The sequence below is a fragment of the Dendronephthya gigantea genome, unplaced genomic scaffold, assembly GCF_004324835.1.
Source record: "Dendronephthya gigantea isolate DGI-Jeju-01 unplaced genomic scaffold, DenGig_1.0 000466F, whole genome shotgun sequence".
In the NCBI taxonomy this organism is placed as follows: Eukaryota; Metazoa; Cnidaria; class Anthozoa; order Malacalcyonacea; family Nephtheidae; genus Dendronephthya; species Dendronephthya gigantea.
The window spans coordinates 34,660-53,551 of NW_021163476.1; the positions used below are offsets into that span (position 1 = coordinate 34,660).

General features: G+C 36.4%; 2 protein-coding genes and 1 pseudogene across 2 annotated transcripts; 2 read left to right on the forward strand and 1 right to left on the reverse strand.

Annotated features, from left to right (window-relative positions):
* Nucleotides 1-557: 557 nt before the first annotated feature.
* LOC114543478 lies at nucleotides 558-8,869 on the forward strand. The gene is made up of 11 exons (XM_028562441.1): nucleotides 558-878; nucleotides 2,235-2,421; nucleotides 2,775-2,922; nucleotides 3,287-3,526; nucleotides 4,393-4,508; nucleotides 5,181-5,263; nucleotides 5,499-5,784; nucleotides 6,277-6,477; nucleotides 6,971-7,259; nucleotides 7,690-8,463; nucleotides 8,548-8,869. Exons 1-11 carry the CDS (start codon nucleotides 640-642, stop codon nucleotides 8,571-8,573), a joined length of 2,589 nt encoding a protein of 862 aa, XP_028418242.1. The 5' UTR covers nucleotides 558-639; the 3' UTR covers nucleotides 8,574-8,869.
* LOC114543479 lies at nucleotides 8,216-12,479 on the reverse strand. Its single transcript, XM_028562442.1, has 4 exons — nucleotides 11,259-12,479; nucleotides 10,994-11,071; nucleotides 9,399-9,907; nucleotides 8,216-8,335 (listed from the first exon to the last, which is right to left on the reverse strand). Exons 1-3 carry the CDS (start codon nucleotides 12,340-12,342, stop codon nucleotides 9,426-9,428), a joined length of 1,644 nt encoding a protein of 547 aa, XP_028418243.1. The 5' UTR covers nucleotides 12,343-12,479; the 3' UTR covers nucleotides 8,216-8,335; nucleotides 9,399-9,425.
* Nucleotides 12,480-13,302: 823 nt separating this feature from the next.
* On the forward strand, nucleotides 13,303-18,131 carry LOC114543477 (annotated as a pseudogene).
* The last annotated feature ends 761 nt before the right edge of the window (nucleotides 18,132-18,892 follow it).

Consider the following 18,892-nt stretch of genomic DNA (forward strand, 5'->3'; position numbering starts at 1 on the left):
CAATAGACATCATTGTATATCACTGGACATCACTAAGCATCAATAGACATCATTATACATCACTGGACATCGCTGGACATCATTATACATCACTGGACATCACCAAGCATCAATAGACATCACTAAGCATCGATAGACATCATTATACATCACCAGGCATCACTGGACATCACTAGACATAATTATGCATCACTAGACCTCACCAAACATCACTAGACGTCACTGGACATCACTAGACATAACTAAGCATTACTAGACATTAGTGAACATCACTCGGAATCACTGAACATCACTAGACATCACAAGGCATTATAATCCATCACTAGACATCACTAAACAGAACAAGACATCAGTAGGCATCACTAGACAGTCACTGAACATAATTAAACATTTATGTTAGTATCCTAATACTTCATGAAGAATAATTCAAAAGAAATACATCATCAAACGATTTTTCTACTGATTTACTCATTAAATTTCAACATGACACATGCCAAGGAAATTACGCACGCGCACATTAGGCAAAAACCATGTGACTCAATTTGGCTTCAGTTTCATATCTGTGTATATGATTATGAGCACATGTCTCTGAGCTTTGCTAAAAATAAAATACTTGTTTCTTGTTGATGTCAATGCCAAATGGAGCCTGTTGATGAAGTCGAAGCGGCTTGTGAAGAGGTAGATCCCAATAAGCTTATATCTAAGAACGGTGTTCTTGGATATGAACGTACAAATGGGTTTGAAGAGATAACAAATTTCGACGTAAAAGTCGATGGGTATGTTGGGGATGGAGAAGGGAGTGTTATAGGGTACATCATCCGTATAATTTTAGCAGTGAGGGATCCATTTATATCGGCAGATAATGACAGATCGTCAAGGTAAGATGTGTTGTTAATTTTTTTCTGCACCCACCTAACCGGCAGCTAGCTATGTATATTTTGTTAAAATAAACACTGCCACTCAAACGTAATTTTGTTGTTTCGGTGCGTATTAAAACAGCACTTAAATATCATGAAAAGTATAAAAATTGAAGACTGGCAAGCTTTTTGTTATGTTTAAATTAATAATAGAGGATATTAGGCGGTGATTTTTTCTTCGAGTGGTGAGTAAAAATGTTACGCATGAGCGCAGAAAATGAGAAAAATATAGTTCTCACCACGACTAGTGCGTCCACGTTTTTTGTGCGCATGCTCAGCAAGTTACCAGATGCATTCAATGCAAACCCATTGGATAAAACTGCTCGCGTAACTTGCCGAGCACCTGCAGTTTATCAATTTTTTATCGTCGGCTTTAAAGAAAGCTGGGTACAGAATAACATAATTTTCGGCAGTGTTTACAACGTGTAGTTCCAACTCTGTATCTAGATTTACTCTGTAATAATACATATAGCATATTACACTGTCGCGTGAAGATATATATGTTATTTACCGGCTGCGAGGTTCGGATAGAAAAATATTTTTCAGGGAAATAGGGAAATATTTTTCTATCCGGAAGAACCAAAACGGTAAATAACGTATTTATTTTTTTACAAAAAGCGGCGTTCGGTCGTATCGTAGTCAGACTCATAAAATATAGGATTCCGGACAGTGGTCAGATATCGTAAAATTCCACCCCCTGCTACAGCCAATCAGCTTGCAGGAAAGATTGCAGGGAAGATTGCTCATTACCATAGCCTGCGTCTTACCGGCGTTCACCGTTAGATAGTATCATAGTTGTCAGAAAACTAACGATCAAGAATATTCACGTCCGTGTTGATGCGAACTAACAAGCAAACTCACAGGCAGAATATAATGCGGTCCCGAATTTGGCGTGGGCACCGCAATTCCACTGTAATCACCGAATTATACAGTATAGAAATTTAAAAAATTGATAGATATAAATGTATGATTACCTACTACAAATGTGCAAAAATCGCTAACAAAAGCTAAAACTCGGCAAATTTCAAGATCCGACTTCAAGTTCATATACGACTTCAAATTCGATCGGTCTTCGAAAATAAATGTTTATTTAGTCATTTGAGTTTACAAATAGCTTACGTGCATGTTGATTTTTATAGAGTATTTTACAAATATCTGCTGCAAGTACTTTGTGAAAACAGGGGGAAGCATGAATCACTACACTTGCTTGGAATAGAATCACGGGCAAATTCCATAAACCAGAATTTTCAATTTCTAGGAAATAAATATTACTTATTGGTTATTAATAATTCGGTTCTTTTAATGACTGTTTTCTAGGCAATTTTTTTTAACCAACCGGCAGCTTGGTAACAACACAACGATAGTAAACTGCCTCACTGCAAAATTCCCACCGCTGTGGATTGCCCAGTCAAAGGACATGTTTCTGCCGCAGTTTGTATACAGTCTATGCAAGGAGTACATGAAAACTCCAAGTGAGGAAATAAAAAGTTTCAAACCTGTAGAGGTAAGTAATTTGTTGATTGTTGCGCAAATGCGTTTTCTGTTTTTAGGGCATTAAGCTTTCGTGGCATGAGCCACGAAAGCTTATAAGGTTAATTTGTGGGTTTGCATGAATCCCATGCTTTCTAAACGCACTGCATTTCACAGTTTTGAAGCTGCGCAAAGGCCACGAATGGACTATGACTCGTGTCCAGCACTATTAGCATCTGCGGATAGCTGTTTCGCCCTTTTGCGGCTAAATGGTGATATATATTACCGTAATTACTCGAATAAACGCCTCCCTCAAATAAACGCCGCAGGGACAAGCAAAAATATCATTAAATGCCGCCCTCAGTGTTCATGCTATATTTTATACAGATTGTTGGAAAACAAAAAACTGATGATGTATGGGTTTTTAATCCACATGTGCATGTCGACAAGAATGGAAGGCTTATCCCGCAAGACGAAAGAGCATATGTTTCGATGGAAGCAAGTAGCTTGCCATATTTACGAAATATTAGCAGTGGTAATAAATACATGTACCTTCATATGCCTTCTTTTTTTATCCATTCAGTAAAGAATTAGTCATCAGGGTTTATTACCGGTATACAATAGACAGTTATGGATAATCTTCGCAGCTATCTTCTCCGTATAACTTTAATAAATAGTGTTATCGTTAAAAGTAATAAGTACTAAAGAATTACTATAGCTTCTTTAAAAAGATAATTTATAAAAATTACACTGAATTATTTTCCTCCAAAACTCGAAAGTATTTAAATTTGCAATGAAGAACGTTGATTTTGAAACTCAGTAAATTATCATTAATTGCACCTGAGCATTAATATTAGTTTCAATCGCTAGAAGGTAAAGAGTTTTATAATTATGTTTAGATTTAGATGATGGAGCAGCATTTAAACGACTTTTGGTCACGGAGAAGGCGTTGTTTCAAAACAACTATCCCCAAGTTGTGTTGGCCCATGCTGGCAGTAGCATGGCGTGTAATTATGATCTTATATTAAAAAAATTTGATGGATGTGCCATTCCAGTGCTCATGGGACCATCAGTATCGGGAAAGACTACCGCCTTGAAAGCTGTAATGAGTATATTTGGCATACGAAAATTTACGTGTGGTTAGTGGTTTTACTCATATGGCCAAATAAATGCATGCTATACTTTAGATACAATCTTGCATGGACCTTGAGTTGTGACGATTATTCCAAATGTTGCATCTATTTCAAGTTAACGATTCACCCAAATTTTTTTTAAACTTAAAATGTTTGTCTGCTTACAAAATAATTAAATAAAGTGCGTTTATTTTGTTCTTATAGTGCTTCATGTGACTTCAGTTTTTCGGGTTTGATCATTATTTGAGATAATGATCACTATTTGCCTTTTGATGAACTACTCCCTAAATTCCTGTGTTATACACTATAGCCAAACCGAATGAAAATTGCCGTGCCGAACGTTGAAACATGATCGAGCATCTCAAATTTCTTGAAATTAACAAAGAATTAATAAAATATATGCACCTCAGTATAGACTCCTAAACACCATATGTTATAGGCTTTAAGCCCCGTTTACACTACACCCGATTTAAAGGTACGCGTGCCCATTTTAGCCGTGCCGTGCCGATAAATAGACTGTAGTGTAAACGGGGCTTTAGCAGCTATAATAACTAATTGCTATGAACGTAGACAAAACAATTAAGCCATGTAAGCAAAATATAACTCAATATCGCAAGCCAAGATCTTTAAAAACTCTACAGGGGTTAGACCTAAGTTAACAATCTTATCAGGTTTTTCAAGGGTAAATATGCCTGTAATCCGTGAGTTAGGTTGCGTGGCTTAAAGTAGCTTATAATACAAAACGTTTATGATGCATCATTGCCAAGGTTGTATTCAGTTCGCTTTATATATAAATTTGTTATCGTACTACTAACAAACTTTTGTGACCAAGTAAGTATATTGAACTTGTTAACAAGCTTTATTTTTTTCAGAATCCAGCAGCAGATATATAGAAAATCGACAAAGCAACACAACTATTCCATTTGGTTGGGATGATGCGTCCGATATGAAGGTCCTAAAAAATGTTTCAGTCAATTCTTTTAATGGCGTAAGTATTATATTGACCACATATTTATGCGTTACGCATAACCATTACCAAAGCTCCAGGATTGAAAATGAAATTGTGTTTCGAGCAGCCAATCAGCGTACGTGTTGGAAATTGATTGGATGACAATTAGACCGTGCACACGTATAACGCTTTTGACTGTTTTTGGTTTTGCGCAGAAATGACAGCAAACAATGCAAAAGCAGTAGCAATCAATTTGCAGCAGAAATTAAATCTAATTTAATATATTGAAAAAACTTTAACTCGGACCGCGTGAACAATTAATTAAGCGTCTTAAAACGATAATGAAAAGATGCAAAAAATTACAGTCTTATAGTAACTTGGTATAGGTTTGCAATTTCACGCATGTTTGTATGTAATTGTCTGGTAATCATATTGACCCAAAATAGCAAAACAGCAACTTTATTATTCATACTCACATCACCCTACACTCACAGTAGCCCTTTACACTCCGCACGAAGTCTTGTGAAATCGAAGTCCAGCCCAGTTTTTTATCGCAGCGATCACGATTGTTATACGATTATATAGAAAATTTTTACTTTTAGCCGTCCCAGTGAACATATTTATACAGCGATCGTAACGATCATACTGAAACCAGGCTTTTGCAAGCCGTCTTTAATTAACTTGTCTACTTATTATACATGCACTCTGTAGTGTGGAAGTTCCACAATGAAGAACACCTTGCAGCCGCATACTGTTCCCGTGGTCTCCACGAACCTTGACACATCGGAAAAAAAGTATGTGTGTTCATACAGTATAATCACTATAATACTGCGTATATGTGAGAGTATACACGATCCTTCGGATTAATGCCAAAATAGTTATAAGATTCTTCATTATATGTCAGTTAGGTGGGTTTCACTATAAGGTGGGTTTTACTATTATTTTTGAAGTACTTGAAATTAACCACGAAGTTAACGCTAAAATTTTACGTACATGACTGATCTAAACGTATAGCTATCATTCATATAGGATTAATTCTCGGTGGTTGCGAATTGAATTTAAAGCACTTTCGCCAAGGCTAACTGGAAAGGATAAAGTCTTAGCTGAGATGAATGTTAAAGCAGCTATGAATGAAGCGCACAAAAGCATTTGCGTTGTCACTACCTGTATGCATAACAATCTCGAAGAATGCACAGAAAACGACACTTACTTCACTATTTTGGAAGAGCTAGAGGAAGAAATAGAAAAAAAGGGCATGCAAATTGATGATAGAGTCAAACTTATGATGGGACTTCTGCTTTTCTCTGCCAAAAAGGTAAATATAGTATGTAGTATGTAATACTGAAATATGTACGGATTAAATATAGCCTCATAAATTAGACTGTCACAGTGTCAGTGTATGCATGTCAGTGAAAATGCGGACTATGTATGTGCATGTTTATTTTATCTCCAGTATCTATCGTATGAAACTGAATAATACAGCCGTAAACGCAGGGTTTGATTGAAAACGTTCTATAGGATCCAGTTTAAAATAGCAGTTGCCTAAATTTCATATACTGTACGTATAAAAGACGTGATAATCTGTATTTTGCCGTTGGAAAACAGAGCTACAACGACGTCTAATATTTTAGTTACTATAATTTCCGGATTTATTTTTTCTATTATATATAGTCTGGTATTATAAGCTTTTCTAGTTATACCCTTGTCCTGTTTGTTGAAATTCTCAAATTCTCAATTGTTCTTTATGTTCCTGTAGTAGGTTAAGCTTTGTTTAAGTTCGCTATTATATATCATTATTTCTATGCAGATTTTGGAAAAAGTTGATCTAGCTGACGATTATGTCTTGGTATGGGAGACAATGAAAGAAGTTATTTTGCCAGGCTACACATTAAGAGAATCAGAACAGCAGCCCACATCGAATGAGAAGTGTCAGAATAATGCAAATGTAATTCATAAACTTCTACATGATCACTTGCTCCCTTTAGCGGCCAAAGAGGATCCAAATTACGTATGTTTTCTTGCTTCTTTTACTTTTTAGTTGCATATTATTTTAATTTCACACGCGCGCTTACATTTTAAGCCATATAAATCCATAGTAGAAACTATGAGCGTTACCAAGAAAAAATAAAAATAAACTAGATAATATACAGTCATTTAAAATAAGGTTGTTAAGACCAGAATGTTTCGCCAGCCTCTTACTCATGGTCGGAAAGCCAGAATATACCGGCAAAGCATTAATCTGGTTTTAGTAGCCTAAATTATGCAAATAAACACTATAACCCTGGGTTAGCGTTAACCGGCTTTTGAACAACCGGCCCCTGTATCCTTGCGTGAAGTATACAAATATGATAATTATATGCCCACTTGATTTTCGATGTGTTATAAACCTACTTAAAACTATCATTTTGGCCCACTCTGTTGATATTGTTCAGTCACTTTGACTATGGTCTATAACAACCATAATTGAAATAATCTGATATAATTTCCTTAAATTTGCAAAGGTGATGCGTTTTATTGATAATGACCATAATCCTTCAAAATGCACATGCGGAAAGTCGGTGGTGTTCCACGTTAAAGATGTGGTGGAGTTCCTGAGAAAAAAAGCGTCAGTAACTGGCGATCAGTTATTGTCATCAGTAACTGAAAATTCAGTTCGTCGTTTCATAAAATCGAGAGATATTGGTTGCGTTGGGGTGCAAGTACGATTCCGACGGAGGCCCAAGCAATGTAACGCGGCACATATACAGAGGATCTGGTTTGATCCAAATGACCTCTCTGTTTTGGATGAAAGTAAGAATACAAAAGGCGTCAATTAATTAATTAATACGATGACATTTGCCTGTAGAACTGTTGAACAGGCGTTTAATTAATTAACAAGACGCCCGGTAGGCGTTAACTCGGGCTGTGTAGCCGGTAAATACACTGCACTGAAACTGAGCTATATTGATACACTGTAAGTACGCGACTGTCCGCGCGGATGACTAAGCCTGCGACACGAAAAAAAAATAATAATCGCGAAACCTAGACTCGGCTAGACCTAGACCACAGTAGCCCGAGTAATTAATATTACGTAGCTACTATTTTCGGTTATATATATAGCATCTCCTTTATTTGATTAAATTTATTTGAACGTAATAGTTTTACTGACTGAGTACTTTTTAGGAGACCTGCCTATTGTTCAGTATACGCTTTTAATTTAACTTTTGTATTTTATTCACAGAACTTGGGAAGAGGAATGATAAAAGTGGGACAAAAGTGCAAACCATTCTTGACAACGACAGTGTTTTGACAAATGTAGAAACCATTCTTGACAACGACAGTGTCTTGCCAAATACACAAACCATTCTTGACAACGACAGTGTCTTGACAAATGTAGAAACCATTCTTGACAACGACAGTGTCTTGCCAAATGCACAAACCATTCTTGACAACGACAGTGTTTTGACAAATGTAGAAACTATTCTTGACAACGACAGTGTTTTGACAAATACACAAACCATTCTTGACAACGACAGTGTCTTGACAAATGTAGAAACTATTCTTGACAACGACAGTGTTTTGACAAATACACAAACCATTCTTGACAACGACAGTGTCTTGACAAATGTAGAAACTATTTTTGACAACGACAGTGTTTTGACAAATGCAGAAACTATTCTTGACAACGACAGTGTCTTGCCAAATACACAAACCATTCTTGACAACGACAGTGTTTTGACAAATGTAGAAACCATTCTTGACAACGACAGTGTCTTGACAAATGTAGAAACCATTCTTGACAACGACAGTGTTTTGACAAATACACAAACCATTCTTGACAACGACAGTGTCTTGACAAATGTACAAACCATCTTTGACAAGGGTGCCTTGGCAAATACACAAAAAACAGTTGAAAATGACGTTCAAAACCTTAAAAGCAAAGACAGCAAAGGTGGTAAAAGAAAACGGAGAATGGCAGATGGTTTGTTCGATAAATTGCACAGTGGACTCAAAGGTATATTATATGCACGTTCTAATTTACTCCTCACATTTATCACAACTCACAAATTGAGAATACTGACCCAAACCATATTTTTAGATAAACGTACACGAAATGGTAAATAAGGTTAATTACATCGATGGAGCCGGAGTGTTAACTGCATGGTGTTGCTGTAGTACTTGTGGACTACGTGATCTGGCAAAGTTGTTAAACATTATTTAATATGTTTTTGTGTTGAAATTTGGTTGGCATATATGGGCGAACATAATTAGAGTGTTAAATGCTGAACGCAAATAGCGACGAGATATTACATACTTCATTATAAGTTGCTTCATGCAATCTTAACAATATGTCAATGTTAGCATATGTCTTGATATAAAAAACAATAATCAATAAAGTACTTGAGTTTTAACATCAACATTGTGGGACATAAATAAATTAATTAATGTGAATATAAACTATATGCTAAGCCCATTAGTGGAAATGACACATTATGTCAACTTGATCTTAAGCCTTGTTTAAACGTTACCGGACGAATTTAGGTCTGAAATTCGTTCATTTTCGCCTGTTTACACGCAAATTTGTTCTTTACCGTGTATAAACAAGGCCTTTGGCTTGGTGGTCAGAGCATTTCACAAACATCGAAAAGGCGTAGGTTCAATTAGCCATTTCCCAATCGAGCAGGGTACTGTGTTTAGTCGGGAACCGCAAAGCATCCATGGACTGTTTGGAGGGACAAATGATTTCAGACTTATATTTCCTGTTCCTCCAAACAGTCCATAGATGCTTTGCGGTTCGCGACTAGACCCAATCCCCTGCTCGATTGGGAAATGGCTAATTTCTGCCGGACGGCCAATAGTTGATGAATTCTTTTCAACTGTCCCTGGCGTGTATCAATTTCCACTCAAAATTAAGACCAATTTAACCTATTCTTATTTTTAAATGCTTACTTTTATACGGCGCAAATCTCAAAACCGTCAAATTTCAAAGTCCTTTTTGAGTTTTAAAACCTTTTTCCAGATGAACTCTTTTTGCCATTTTCTCAGTGGTAAAACAATATTTAAGTTAAATAAGCCTTCTATGACACCAATGTATAAACTGTAAACCGTTTCAGCATCCCATAATGTGAAATAACCAGATCGAAAAAAGTTGATAATAGAACACAAAACACAGACTTCCAAGAAATTTGTAGTATTTTCTTCAGGTGTAGATCCACTAGGTAATATATTTTTTTGCGTCTGTAAAATGTGCTTAACACGAGGCGAAGATTTGGTTTTCCTTCTAACTTTGACGACTCTTGTCTTGCAAGTACATCCACCACATTTACCAACGCACTTGCATCTGTCGCAACAAGATTTAAATTTAATCATGCAGTTGCATCGCTTATAACTTTTATATTTCTTTAACGGCTTTGCTTTTCTATTTTTCTGCGCTTGTGTCGTTTGTCCACACCTACAACCTGTTAAAAGCAATTTAGATTCATCGTTTTCAAACTCAGTAAACTCCTTATGACGTTTCACGTGAAAATTACTCGTTTGAGCGCGCCCCGAGAATAGCAATGCTGTTGATCAAAGCTGATGAGATTACAAATTGTTCACCCCTTTTGTCTTGCATGATGTGTTTCTTTGTTTTGCCAGCGCGTCGTCGAGCTGGCCGCGTAGTAAATCGTAAACTCCCTATTTTTATACAAGGGCGTACAATAGACCTTTTTGGTAATTACGTCACAACTACATGGAAGCGACGCTGTGGGGCCAGGAATCGCTTATGTAATATAAAAATATTATATCTTGGCCCCTTAGCCTCCCTTCCATGTAGTTGTGACGTAATTACCGAAAAGGACTACTTGAAACTGCACTGACTTGTTGTCAGCCAGTCAGGCGCTCTAGCCGGCGCGCTGAAGCCGGAGTATCTTGCTTTCTAATACTGTTTTTCAGTAAATTTAGAACTTAACAATAAAATGGCTGCGACTTGAAACAAGGTTAATGCATACTGATTTATGTGCATGCATTGTTTACAAATACATTACAAATCATGAAGCACTTAATTCTGTTACAAGGAATTGTCCCTATTCATTACTCTATCTTTAGCAGCAATGTGCGCAATGTCGAGCCCTTGAGAGTTTTTTTACTATCATTTATTTCTTACTGCGCATGTTTGTTGCGAATTTTTTAGACAATAGTCATAAAAATCGTCTAGTGGAGAACCGTTTTCTATTAAGCTTCTGTTGTACTAAATATTAGCGCGCTATAAGGGGACAATGGGATTTCCCATGATATATTTCTTTAACAGGAAAGAAAAAGAAAGAGAAATTTCCCAGGATACTTGTCATTTCTTATACAGACAGTTCAAAAGTCTTTTCCGATGATATATCAAAAGAATCCCAAATGCAATATCGGCGAACGTCGGGCACACTTCATGACTTACGAAATTTTACAAAAAATACGAACAAGATTTAACGCCCACCGCCGTGCCGGAATGCCGCTGAAATCTCATCGATTTTTGGCTTATTGAGTATTATCGGACAAGCCACAGAAATTCTACATACCTTTACGTCCAGGTGTTGATGATTTAAAATTTTCTTTACAGTCCACTACATTACGCGACTCTGTTGTGTCGACAGTGCCTAAAACGGTAATTATATTAATAATGTAGTAATATAGTAACTGTTAATATGGGTATGATAAAATGAATTGCAGTAAATTAATTGGTAGATAATGATTATTATTATTACAATTAGATGTGACCCTACCCGATTAATAGCAAGTTCACATTCCGCGTATTCACATGCACATACTGGGAAACAACAATACCTGAAGGATGCAAAGGTACTATGGGCGAAACTGCGTTATAGTGACCTGGTCCTGACGACGTATATGCCAAGAAAATTGGTGTTGCGGTCATGACAAACCCACGTGGACATACGTTAATTATAGGAGTGCTGGGTTCCGATGTTATTATTCCGAGTGGAATTCCCAATACATTTGCCATTGCCATTGGCATAAGATCACCGAGATTACCTCCAAAAAAACCAGGCCTTTCGTAATGTTCGACTTCAGATAAGTAGTCCACATTATCTGGCAAAAAACTCGCATAATCAGAAGCGAAATCACCTCTCCATTCTTGGACGATTAGATTCCTCAATCTTGTCGATAATTCTTGCACAGACATTGTCGGTAACAAACCAATGTCCCTAAGATGATCAGCGATTACTTTGTAAGCTCCTTTGTTCAATACAGTTGAAAGGTGAAATGCAACAGCGGTAAAGAAGCAGTTCCCATCACCTGGAACCTCCACCTCTTCAAGTCCAAAAAATTGAAGATGTCCTGTGAGTACCGCCTTTGTACCATCTGTAGTTGCCGCAGTGGCAAAATGTGAGCGCATGTTTCTTAGTGCATTAAAGGTATTTCCATATTCAAGACCAATTAGATGTGCAAGATTAGTTTTCAAAAGTAAACGCGTTCCTCCAATGTGTTCCAAACCTTTATATAATTCATAAAAAATAATAGCTGAATCAGCAATGGCCATTGCCATATTATTATCTCTACCTTTGTTTTTGGCGTATGTGTGTTCATCTTGAATATCATCACTTGTTTGCAGTGATGATGAGATAGCGTTTCTGATATTACAAATTACTTCTTCGCTCAACTCATCTAACGACTTGTAAATCATAACATTTTTTTCTGGTATAATAGCTTCTAACTCACCACCAATCTGTCTAAAAGTTTCAAAACCGAAATTTTCCACTCGTTTGGAAAAGTCCGGTGGATCTTTTGAACAAGCCATAAGTTTTTTAATTGAATTATTTCCTTGGTTATTAATTTTGAAAAAAAGCCTGGAGCATCTTACGTATGCGGTCTCCAGTCCAATTTTATTTATCTTTAGAACATTGTTCATATTTCTGTGAAGTCGTTCATTTCGCGATGTTGATACATTAACAGGGATTCCACTAAGGCAGCCTTTCACAATATGCAACTTTATATTGCAGATAGCTTTTTTTGCCGCTTGATTCAAAATATATTCTCCCTTCCACGTCTTAGATTTCCACCATCTTTGGAAACTTTCAAGATTTGCAATTAATTGTTTCTTTATCGGGAGTTGGTTGTAATCTTTTGATTCCAAGATCATTTGATTGGCGAAAAATTAATCCGTACCCTTTGCATATATCTGTATTTAATCTTATTGCCATAGGTAAAGTGGTTACAAATCGCTGTACAGCGTGAAAAAGATCTAATTTTACCAAAATGTTTGGAAAGAATTGGGACTGAAATTGACTTCTCCATTTACAGCAATTATCAATGACAATACCTTCTAAATCAGTATTTAATCGTTCAAACCTGTCCTTAAGTTCTCTAAAAATGCCACTTACTTCATTGAATGATTCTCCTTTAGTAAATCTCCAATGAATAATTTTACCGTTATTGTCCAAAACAATAAATACACATTTCATCAACTTTATCCAGCGTCCGTCGCTCTCTCTAGTGAAGCCAATGTTGCCTGCACTTTTAAACGTGTGATCGCATGCAAGCCATCTAGATGTACGACAAGCCATGTCGTCGTAAAAGAGCTGATCGAACAACAAAGAATACGATACAAACACTGATCTAATTATTTTTTCGTGTGGGAATGGAAACGCCTTTTGATCAAATGGCGGAAAACTCTGCCTCTGGATAACGTTTTCACTAAGTTTTAATGTTGAGCTGTCTTGCTCGTACCGTAACCTAAGACGCCAGTAATATTGCTCATATTGATTACACACAATATCCTCGATCGAATGAAAACTTAAACCATTGTCGACCATTGAAGATAGCTGGGTTAACATATCAACTGTGAAACCCGCCCGATTAGTTAGGAAAAATGGAACAAAAACCGACGATGGAAGCGCAGAAAGGATCGATGGATGATGCGCAGGAACTTGATGATTTGACGAACAAAGGTAAATATGAGAAACAAGAAGGATCGCAGAATTTGTGTCATAAACAACTCGAGGTTCATATGATGAGCTGGCCCATGTTTTATCTGCCCACTTTCCAGATCTTCGTAAACAGGTTGCCGAACAAAATGGACATGAAAATCGAGAAATAAGGTCAGGATGACTAAAAATCACGTCCCACAACAAGATAGGAGGAGATGTATACCATTCTGTATTGGGCAGATTGTCAGACCTAGCGCTGGGCCATTCCCTCACAAGCAAAGAGCCGGACGGACTCTCGCAAACAGCCTCTTCAAATAATTTAATCGCCCGTTTAATCTTAACAATTGTGATTTCCGAGATATCCATGCATCCACAAATGCAACTGGAGCTCAAAAAAACAAAAAGAAACAAAAAACATTTTGAAGAATCTTTACTGAGAATCAACATCATAACAGCGAAAATGATCTGGTAACGTAATGATCTACGCCTCACTTTAAGTGATGTCTGGTAATGTCCAGTGATGGTTAATGATCTCTAGCGATGTCTAGTGATATATGTCTAGTGATGTTTAGTGATGGATAATGATGTCTAGTGATATGTCTAGTGATGTCTAGTGATGTATAATGATGTCCAGTGATGTTCAGTGATGTTTAGTGATGCATAATGATGCTTAGTGACGTCTAGTGATGTCTAGTTATGTCCAGTGATGGATAATGATGTATAGTGACGTTTAGTGATGTATATAGTGATGTCCAGTGATGTCCAATGATGGATAATCATGTCTAGTGATGTACAATGATGTCTATTGATGCTTAGTGATGTCCAGTGATGCATAATGATGTCTATCGATGCTTAGTGATGTCCAGTGATGCATAATGATGTCTACTGATGTCCAGTGATGTATAATGATGCTTGGTGATGTAGAGTGATGCATAATGATGTCTAGTGATGTAGAATGATGTCTATCGATGCTTGGTGATGTCCAGTGATGTCTATTGATGCTTGGTGATGTCTAGTGATGTATAATGATATCTAGTGATGTATAATGATGTCCAGTGATGTATAATGATGTCCAGTGATGTATAATGATGTCTAGTGATCTATAATGATGTCCAGTGATGTATAATGATGTCCAGTGATGTATAATGATGTCCAGCGATGTCCAGTGATGTATAATGATGTCTAGTGATGTATAATGATGTCCAGTGATGTATAATGATGTCCAGCGATGTCTAGTGATGTATAATGATGTATAATGATGTCTATTGATACTTAGTGATGTATAATGATGTCAGGTGATGTATAATGATGTCCAGTGATGTATAATGATGTCTAGTGATGTATAATGATGTCCAGTGATGTATAATGATGTCTATTGATGCTTGGTGATGTCCAGTGATGTATAATGATGTCTAGTGATGTATAATGATGTCTAGTGATGTATAATGATGTCTAGTGATGTATAGTGATGTATAGTGATGTATAATGATGTCTAGTGATGTCCAGTGATGTATAATGATGTCCAGTGATGTATAATGATGTCCAGCGATGTCTAGTGATGTATAATGATGTCTATTGATGCTTAGTGATGTCCAGTGATGTATAATGATGTCCAGCGATGTCTAGTGATGTAGAATGATGTCTATTGATGCTTGGTGATGTATAATGATGTCAGGTGATGTATAATGATGTCTAGTGATGTCCAGTGATGCTTAGTGATGTCCAATGATGTATAATGATGTCTAGTGATGTCTAGTGATGTATAATGATGTCTAGTGATGTATAATGATGTCCAGTGATGTATAATGATGTCCAGTGATGTATAATGATGTCTAGTGATGTATAATGATGTCTATTGATGCTTGGTGATGTCCAGTGATGTATAATGATGTCTAGTGATGTATAATGATGTCAGGTGATGTATAATGATGTCCAGTGATGTATAATGATGTCTAGTGATGTATAATGATGTCCAGTGATGTATAATGATGTCTATTGATGCTTGGTGATGTCCAGTGATGTATAATGATGTCTAGTGATGTATAATGATGTCTAGTGATGTATAGTGATGTCTAGTGATGTATAGTGATGTCTAGTGATGTATAATGATGTCCAGTGATGTATAATGATGTCCAGTGATGTATAATGATGTCCAGCGATGTCTAGTGATGTATAATGATGTCTATTGATGCTTAGTGATGTCCAGTGATGTATAATGATGTCCAGCGATGTCTAGTGATGTATAATGATGTCTATTGATGCTTGGTGATGTCTAGTGATGTATAATGATGTCTAGTGATGTATAATGATGTCAGGTGATGTATAATGATGTCCAGTGATGTATAATGATGTCTAGTGATGCTTGGTGATGTCTAGTGATGTATAATGATGTCTAGTGATGTATAATGATGTCCAGTGATGTATAATGATGTCTATTGATGCTTGGTGATGTCCAGTGATGTATAATGATGTCTAGTGATGTATAATGATGTCTAGTGATGTATAATGATGTCTAGTGATGTATAGTGATGTATAGTGATGTATAATGATGTCTAGTGATGTCCAGTGATGTATAATGATGTCCAGTGATGTATAATGATGTCCAGCAATGTCTAGTGATGTATAATGATGTCTATTGATGCTTAGTGATGTCCAGTGATGTATAATGATGTCCAGCGATGTCTAGTGATGTAGAATGATGTCTATTGATGCTTGGTGATGTATAATGATGTCAGGTGATGTATAATGATGTCTAGTGATGTCCAGTGATGCTTAGTGATGTCCAATGATGTATAATGATGTCTAGTGATGTCTAGTGATGTATAATGATGTCTAGTGATGTATAATGATGTCTAGTGATGTATAATGATGTCAGGTGATGTATAATGATGTCCAGTGATGTATAATGATGTCTAGTGATGTATAATGATGTCCAGTGATGTATAATGATGTCTATTGATGCTTGGTGATGTCCAGTGATGTATAATGATGTCTAGTGATGTATAATGATGTCTAGTGATGTATAATGATGTCTAGTGATGTATAGTGATGTCTAGTGATGTATAATGATGTCCAGTGATGTATAATGATGTCCAGTGATGTATAATGATGTCCAGTGATGTATAATGATGTCCAGTGATGTATAATGATGTCTAGTGATGTATAATGATGTCTATTGATGCTTAGTGATGTCCAGTGATGTATAATGATGTCCAGCGATGTCTAGTGATGTATAATGATGTCTAGTGATGTATAATGATGTCCAGTGATGTATAACGATGTCCAGTGATGTATAATGATGTCTAGTGATGTATAATGATGTCTATTGATGCTTAGTGATGTCCAGTGATGTATAATGATGTCCAGCGATGTCTAGTGATGTATAATGATGTCTAGTGATGTATAATGATGTCCAGTGATGTATAACGATGTCCAGTGATGTATAATGATGTCTAGTGATGTATAATGATGTCCAGCGATGTCCAGTGATGTATAATGATGTCCATTGATGTATAATGATGTCCAGTGATATGCAATGATGTCTAGCAATGCCTAGTTGCGTGTAAGGATGTATATTGATATGTTATGATGGGTATCTATGATGAATTATGGCTATTGATGTATATATGCCAGCTAAAAACAAGTGCGATTTTACTATTGGTGTGTATACTGGACATAAACTTATTACCACAAGTATTCCTTCACAAAATGGCGACTTTGTCAGAGAGTGATAAACGAATACTTGAAATTATTTTCAATCCAACCAAACATTTGGTTATGAAACTCAAGCGAACGAAAACCAGAGAACAGAAGAACATATTCAAAATGGCCACGTGGAGACAGAGGCCGAAATAAAGCAAAAGAATTGGAAATGATGGCTGTGCGTCATGCAGAACAAGGAGATATTGAAAGTGCATTGAGCTTGTTGAATGAGGCGGAGAATTATTGTTCTGAATCACCATCTGTGTACATAATAGGGCTCAAGTGCTGTTACTCAAAGGTATATATACTTTAAATCTTCAGAAAAACGTATATTGATTAAGCAGACTGCATAGTTGATCAAAACATGTTCTTCCAAGAAATATTGACATCCTCCATACTTGGAAAATGTTTCATGGAAGTAGAAATAATAAGATCAAAAAATAAATAGATATTTTTCGTGTGTACAATAGCCATTCATGGCCACAGTTGCCAGGTTCTAAATACATAATTGCAACATGAATTTGGGAGGAAGCATAATAAGAGTAAACTCGTACTGATATTTAAACTCAATTTTGGTTTAAGGTGACAAAGAGTCTGCAAGTTCAGATCTTGATAAGGCTCTTGAACTAAGTCACTATGAGGGAAATGTAGCGGGTCAGGCGTTCACACAACGAGCTTTGATTCACAGACTGAATGGTGACGACGATGCAGCATTAGAAGACTTCAAAAAAGGTGCGAAAATGGGAAATTCTTTTGCTAAATCACAAATTGCAGAAATGAATTCATACGCTGCCCTTTGCAATCAAATGCTTGCTCAAGCTATTGATAAACTAAGAAAGGGGGAGTCTGATGAATGATGAAGACTAAATAAATATTCAACAAATTTACTGTGGAAAGATTTAATGAAATATAAACACCTAATAGACATAGTCTTAGAGAAATTGTTTATTTTAAAGCATATCCACTATAAGATAAATTCTATGCAAGTAGACAAATGTAACTGGAAATGATTTTCCAATCAAAGTTGAAGTAATCATGTTTCCTATTGAACCATAATAAAAGTGTATAACACTAATTTTATTATTTAAATCAGTTAAAGCTCTAAGGTTTTAAATATGGTCTGTTAAGATGTTTCCAAGTGCTTGGATGTTGATCTTGCAGTTTTTTTGTTGTATTTCGTTTCCATCTCAACCATAAAAATCCAATGCAAACACATATTACAGTTTCAATATAATATCCATCAATATCTGTTATGCAAGTTCCACCAGAATCCATACACAACTAAAAAGATAAACATGAATCATAAAACAGTTTTTGGCAAATGTCTATCACCTGCTTTGTCAGCTTTTTTGCCAGCTTCCACAAAGTTATTTTTCAAAGATTTTACCTTTTCATCAAGTTTTGTATTGCAGCTAACATCAGTAGTATTAGTAGTTCCAATACAAGATTTCCATGTTAAACATCAACAAACCAAAGAGCAGTTGTGCTGGTCCATACTCCACCAAGATTACTCAGTGTGTTAAGCAAAGTCATATACGTTCCACCCACGGCTGGGTCACTCACGCGTGCAAAGAATGTCATTGCCGAAACAAACATGCAGTTTGCTGTTACCTAAGAAAAGAACAGTGTTCATCCCAATTTATTTGGTTTGAATGAAAGAAGTGTTGAGAGGGTTCGCTTTAGGAAGACATATTGGGGAAGGGTGGGGGGAAGGATGTTGGAGAAAGGGTGAGCAATAGCCAAGCTGTGAATGTAGGAAAAGAATAGATATTTCAAAGGCATTCGGAGTGAAGGGTTTGCATTACTTTTAACAGTGTATCCTCACCTGGT